Source organism: Chondrus crispus, genomic scaffold (genome assembly GCF_000350225.1).
Source record: "Chondrus crispus Stackhouse genomic scaffold, scaffold_118, whole genome shotgun sequence".
NCBI classification, from domain to species: Eukaryota; Rhodophyta; class Florideophyceae; order Gigartinales; family Gigartinaceae; genus Chondrus; species Chondrus crispus.
The window spans coordinates 114,146-120,494 of NW_005178987.1; the positions used below are offsets into that span (position 1 = coordinate 114,146).

The 6,349-nt window shown below is 58.7% G+C and overlaps 3 protein-coding genes; 1 reads left to right on the forward strand and 2 right to left on the reverse strand.

The window, feature by feature from the left end:
* The window catches only part of CHC_T00001906001 (hypothetical protein), a 2,054-nt gene extending 2,001 nt beyond the window's left edge, over positions 1 to 53 (reverse strand). Inside the window, exon 1 of the mRNA XM_005712961.1 lies at positions 1 to 53. This exon is cut by the window's left edge and continues 1,183 nt beyond it. Coding sequence (XP_005713018.1) covers positions 1 to 53 — 53 coding nt within the window.
* Positions 54 to 2,426: 2,373 nt separating this feature from the next.
* Positions 2,427 to 4,000, forward strand: CHC_T00009128001 (tyrosine--tRNA ligase, mitochondrial or chloroplast). XM_005712962.1 is given in 2 exon segments: positions 2,427 to 3,959; positions 3,960 to 4,000. 1 exon segment carries the CDS (start codon positions 2,427 to 2,429, stop codon positions 3,957 to 3,959), a length of 1,533 nt encoding a protein of 510 aa, XP_005713019.1. The 3' UTR covers positions 3,960 to 4,000.
* Positions 4,001 to 4,170: 170 nt separating this feature from the next.
* CHC_T00001907001 (hypothetical protein) lies at positions 4,171 to 4,701 on the reverse strand. The gene has a single exon (XM_005712963.1). It carries the CDS (start codon positions 4,699 to 4,701, stop codon positions 4,171 to 4,173), a length of 531 nt encoding a protein of 176 aa, XP_005713020.1.
* Between the last annotated feature and the right edge of the window lie 1,648 nt (positions 4,702 to 6,349).

Below are 6,349 nucleotides of genomic sequence, written 5' to 3' on the forward strand. Positions count from 1 at the left end.
CTATTCCCGTCCCTCTTCCACTCCCTCTTCCATCGCCACCACATCCTTGTCATGCCTTCTTGCCAACGTCGCGGGGGGGGGGGGGGGGGGGGTGAATGAAAGAATCAGGATGGTTGGGGTTGAGGATGCGGGAGACAGGGAGAGGAGTGAGTTGGAAATAATAAAGGAGAAAGTTTTCTTGACTGAAGGCGAAAAAGAAGCGTCTCGAAAAGAATAAAAAAAAAGCTCAAATCGGCACCGAATCGCCATGTGTCTTCCGTCTCGCTCATGTAAGCTGCATGCTGTAAACAGCGCACTCCAATGCGCCCTATTGCTTCCACAATGCACGCCATTCATTGGCCACCCGGCTGACACGCCATGCATCGCTGGCACGCGTCCGTTGGTCCTGCCACATCAACACGCACCCGCAAGTCAACTCCAACTAGAAAATCTCTCCTCGCATAGCTAACCAATTCATCGCTTCCCACCGCTCCCCTACCTTCCCCCACCGCCCTCGCTTGTCGATCCCAAGTTCGTTCGACTTGCCCCGCTCGTGTCGATTGGCAACTCGGATAGAGACCTCTTCACACCACCCGCCGCCATCATCAACGAAATCCCTACGCTATCCAACACAAACGCCGCCACCAAGATCCAACTCACCCCCCCGGCGCTCGCCCCTGCCCCAAACACCGCACTCGTCACGCACGCCATCAAAAACGGCACCACCACCCCGCTTTGCACCATCGTCCGCTGCGGCAACGATGTCGATACAATAGCCCGCACGTAATAAGGCAGTACTAACCACAAAAAACCCACCATCACAAACCCTACGACATGTCCCGTCGTCAGGTGTATCCGCGTGATACCCCCAATCACCGAAAGCGATAACACCGCTCCAGTCGAAGACGATATCCAACTCAGCAACGCCAGCGGCGTCAGCCAACCGCATGCCGCCGTAGTGCTTAGCGCAAAGTGTCTCTTCGCTCCGCCAAGTTCTGTCGCCAGCCGTCGCGTAAACGCCCGGCTGCTCTGCATCACAACCGACGCAACGAGCACCAACACCACCCCGATCTCGCTACGCAATGGAGTTCCCTCAACAAATGCATCACGCACAGTCCCCGACCCTTTGACTGGAGGATCATATGTCGTCAGCAATCGTCTTCGTCCTTTCCCCCCAGCCCCCACATTCATGATATCTCCCTCCTGATCCATTTCGTTCATTTCAACGGCATCCGCACCGTTGTCTCCGCCGAGATGAGCCAAATGACTCAGCTCTGAAGTCTTGTTGGCAAGCTGGCCAATGGTATGCTCTGCTTTCTGCCCGAGCGGGGATCTTTCCATATCATGGATATCGGGTGCGTGTCCCGAGGCATCCCAGATAAGCAGGCAGTACGCCAGCAGCATGCACACGGCCCCCCTGCTTTTGCGTCGCTCTGGAAGCTCGCGGCGAGTAACTATGGCGAAAAGATACAGCAGCGGCAGCTCAGCCCCGTCCACGAGTAGCGTGCGCAGAGGCCCCGCCGACCGTAGGCCGGCCGTCCAGATGTAGAGCGTGGCAGCCAAGATGCCACCGGCGATGACGACGCGACGACCACGCTTCGAGCCCACGCGCTTGCCATTCCACGGGCGCTGAAGCAGAAGTAAGCATGAGGCGGCACCGAGAGTTACAAAGAATAAGTAGAGGGGGAGCGCGACACGATCTTGGAGGTAGTGAAAGGAAACGAAAGCAGCAAATACACGCGACGCTTTGCCGAGGATGAGGGTTGCAAAGGCCGGAACGAAACTGAGAGCCGGTGAAGAATTAGAAGCGCGGGAACCGCGGGAGGCCTTGGACGCAAGGCGTGAACCGGGTTTGGATCCGGGTTTGGATCCTGCTTTCGGGAGGACTAAATTGTTGGGCATGGCGGCGGGTTTCTCCTGGCGACGCGCGGCTAATGCCGCTCAATGTGCGAAAGGCGTAGGGCTTGTTGGAATCCGGTAGGGCGTGAGTCGAGAGAAAACAAGGTCGGTGAAAAAAGAAAGGTGATCTGGAGGAAAGTCGTGTACCGAAACGGCAGGGGCGGTATGGAGGATGGAGGGTTTGTGAAAAGCGCCGGTGGGTACGTTGATTGTCCCACTCAGCTGTGGCACCCTACAGTACACTTTGCGCTTCCCGATTCCTGACTGTCCACATGCTGTGCCCCTTCCGGCATGTTGGTCCACGTGGCTCCACTCTCACTGTCAATACCAAGACACGTACCAATTTACTGTAAAGCCCTATTTCCACTGCCTTCGGCTACGTTCGGCTACCAACAACCCCATGATCAGTATTACACGTGTTATGCAGATTGTAGGAAAGCCAATTCTCCTTCGCCTCTCCATCGGCTCTGACGGAACCAATCTCCCCCAACCTCCCGCCCACTCGCCCTACTGCAGATCTTTGCCCATTCCCTATCACCCCTCCCACGATGCCGCCGTCCACCTCCGTGCTGGGGCGAAGAGCCGCAGCTTTCGTGCTTCCCTACTTCCGTCCCCCGGCATCTCTCACCATCCGCCAAACCTCGCATCGCCAAACCATCTCGCATCGCGACCTAACCGCCCGCCCGAACCGCATCCGGTGCTGCGCGGCCACGGGCGCGCCCGTCGCAACAAACCCAAACCCCCCTTCCGTGAAGCCGGCCAGCGGCGTGGACGGCCGCCCGAACATCATCGACGTCCTCGAGTCGCGTGGCCTGTTCGACGCGTCGACGTCCGACCCGGACGCTCTGCGCGAGCTCTGCGCGAAGCCGGTCGGCGTGTACTCGGGCTTCGACCCGACTGCGGACTCTCTACATCTGGGCAACCTGCTCGCCATCCTCGCCCTCGCGTGGTTCCAGCGATGCGGACACCGCGTGTACGCCCTCGTGGGTGGCGCTACCGGAAAGATCGGCGATCCGAGCGGGAAGAGCGCGGAGCGCCCCGCTATGGCGGATGAGACTATCGCGAACAATCTTGCGGGAATAGAGGCAAATTTGAGGCAGGTCCTCGACCGCTCGGCGAGGGAGATGAAGGCTGCGGGGGATGACGGCATTCAGGAGCCTGTGGTTGTCAATAATAACGACTGGGTCGCCCCCATGTCGTTTCTCGACTTTTTGAGGGATGTGGGCAAGTACGCGAGGGTCAACACAATGATGAACAAAGACTCTGTCAAGACGAGATTGGCCAGCGAGGAGGGGATGAGCTTTACCGAATTTACCTATCAGCTGCTGCAGGCGTATGACTTTATGCACTTGAGCGATAAGCATGACGTGTCGTTTCAGTTGGGGGGCTCCGATCAGTGGGGCAACATCACCGCTGGTACCGAACTCACGCGCAAGCTCAAGTCGCGAATCGTGCATGGCGTGACATTCCCGTTGCTCACTACCTCGGATGGTAAGAAGTTTGGCAAGAGCGAGAAAGGCGCAGTTTGGTTAACGCCCGACAAGTTGTCGCCATACGAATTTTATCAATTCTTGGTGCGCACACCAGACGACGATGTCATCCCCTTTTTGAAGCGATTGACTTTTATGCCGTTAGATGAAATTGATCGTATTGCAGAAGAGATGCAACGCCCCGACTATACGCAAAACTCCGCACAAAAGCGACTGGCGGAAGAAGTCACAAGAATGGTCCACGGCGAGAAGGGTGTCGTCTCTGCACTAGCAGCCACTGCTGCCGCAGCACCTGGCAGTAAGGCGGTTCTGAGCGTCGAAGCTCTAGAAGCGATCTCGGCTGACATGCCGAGCGCCACTATGACCCGAGCTGATGTCGTCGGTGGCGGGATTTTGGACCTAATGGTGCAGTCGGGACTCCAAAAGTCTAAAGGAGAGGCAAGAAGACTCATCAAAGGCGGAGGAGCTTATTTGAACAATGGAAAGATTACAACCGAAAAGCTCTCTATCTCGGAAGAGGATCTGGTCGGCGGAAAATTGATACTTCTTGCTGCAGGAAAGAAAAATAAACTCGTCGTGCGGGTGGAATAGGCTTGAGTGTTTCACGTCTTTGTCAACGGCATACATAACATGAGATCCATGGCGTTGCATTTTTCGGTTTGTTCCAATTCCGGCCAAGCCTGCGGCACCGCGAATTGCGAGTGTTTTGCTGGTGTTCCCGTAGAGCAGCAGGCCAGAGTTCTTTAAACAGCTAACCCCAAAGTCGCTCAACTCGCATACCGACCCAGTGCAGGCAATCCCATCAACCCTTCTTCCCAAAATAAGACATGATATTGCCTTTGATCTTCTTTTTGGGAGTCTTCTTCATTGTACTTGGCGTGCGCGTCTTTGACGAAGGTCTTTTCCGGTCTTTTCGCTGACTGCCAAGCTTCCCCTTCCCAGTCTTGCTATTCTGTGAATTGCGTGGCTTCAACGGCTTACCCAGCGCAGTGTTCAATGGAGACCGAGGCTTTTCCGGCTCTTCCGCGACCGGGGTGTCATCAGGCAACTCGTTACCCTCCTCGTCAAATACTTTCGTGACCACTCTTGTAATCAGATAGCCGTTGTCATCGTCCACCACCTCTTCGACCTCGCGGCGGATGCGCCTCGGACCGCTCCTGCTCGGTAGTCCAAAGGCCTCACTAAGCTTGCGTTTTGTTGGGCTCCCACTAGAAGCAGGACCATCCTTGCCGTTCTCCTCCACGTCTTTCAACTGCGGGGATTCCGGCAGGTCGTCCTTCGCGGGAGAGACGTCTTCCTCAACATCGCCCTTTTTATCGTCCTCCTCGTGCATGCCCTTTGTCAGCTCCTCAAGCTCGCGTCGGGCCTCGTCCCGCGCCGCCTCGGCGGCCTCAATCTCCGCGGCCTCCTTCTCCATAGCGACACGCTCCCTCTCCGCGTCCGACTCGTCATCATCATCATCATCATCCTCGACAATCCTCCGCGCCTTCTTCGTCGCCGGCACCGTCTCCTTCCTCTTCTTCTTCTCCTCATCGTCCTTCCTGATGCGCTCTGCCGCGCTGGCCCCAAGCCGCTTCTTCGCAAACAAGCTGCCGCCCTCCGCGGCCGGCTTGAACGGCGCGGAGCGGTTGCGCGCCGTCACCTGTTTCGCCTCGCGCGCCTTGACCTTCTTCTTAACCTGCGCTAGCAAGCTGGATGACGCGCGGGGCTTCGGGGCCACCCGCGTCTGTGCCGGCTTGGCCGCTTCCTCCGCCGGGGTCCACACCGACGTCGGCGACGAAATGGCGTTGAAGCGGCCGTCGCGCAGCGCGTTCGCCGCGTGCGTCGGAGCCGCCGCCAGCGCGCAGCCGTCCGCCACGTCATCACGCAGGCACGTCGACACCACGGGCGCCGGCTGGTCCGGCGGCGAGAGCGACCACAGCGACTTGGAGACCACCGCCGGCAGCGCGTCCGGCGTGGCCGTCAACGTGAGGCGGACCACGCCGTTGGAGAGACGGTGCGAGACGGCCCAGTGTACGGGCAGGGATGGGTTCGCTTGGGCGTAGGCGTGTAAGTGAGACTGGGCCAGGCGGAACGGGATGTCCAGAGCGTGCGAGAGATGGCGGAAGGAGACTGGGCGCATCGAGGCGTGCAGAAGCGCGTCCAGGTGCGCGGTCACCGCGGGAGGCAGGGAGGCGGGCATGGTGGGGGTGGTGGGGACGGAAGGGGGAGATGGAAAGGTGAATGGGGCGTGAGGTGGGTAGTGTTGAAGAGAAGTCAGAGGTCGCCTGACATGCAGCGGGGTTTGTGTCGGTGGTCAGTTTTGGCGCGAAAGTTTTAACGTGTACGACGTTTGCAACGAGAATATGTGTGTGATTTGTACACGTGTGGTACGTGTCTACAGCGCACAGTGGCGGCGGAAACAATCTGCAGGCGAGGGCCAATAGGCGGTGAGGTTAATATCTGGGGATGCGGGCGGAACGATCCGCCTCCGCGGCCGCCACGTCCCCGTGCGTTGCGATTGGCGTCTAATATCTCTCCGTTGCCAATCACATGCCGCCCCTCGATACACTTGCAATCATGCGTCGCACGTCTGCCACCTCTGCTCTATCCCACTTAACCTTTCGCTGCCCGTCTGCCTCTTCGTTCACATACTCCCTCCACTTTCCCTTTTGCCGTCACCTTCCCGCTCCCATCCCCGCCCCTAACAAACCCAATTCGCTCCCCGACACGCCTATCCTCCCCCCATCCTAACTCCGCAATGCCTACCGCAGCACTCCCCGCACCGGCCCGCCCATATCTCCTATGCACCCCGCCTTACCCTGACACCCTCTGCCCCGCCCACTCCTCCCCTCCTTTCCTTTTGTCCAAGCGATCCCGCCCTTCCTCCCCCTGCCACCCCCGCAAGATCCCGCGCCTGACTCTGACCGCCTGCCACCGCCCCCGCAGCCCTCCCTTTTGCCCGCCCGCGCTGCCCTGCTGGACTGACTACCTCAGCCGAA

What these genes read in the sequence shown, in the direction of transcription:
- CHC_T00009128001 (XM_005712962.1), top strand. Translation starts at nt 2,427, where the DNA reads ATGCCGCCGTCCACCTCCGTGCTGGGGCGAAGAGCCGCAGCTTTCGTG.
- CHC_T00001907001 (XM_005712963.1), bottom strand. Translation starts at nt 4,701, where the DNA reads ATGCACGAGGAGGACGATAAAAAGGGCGATGTTGAGGAAGACGTCTCT.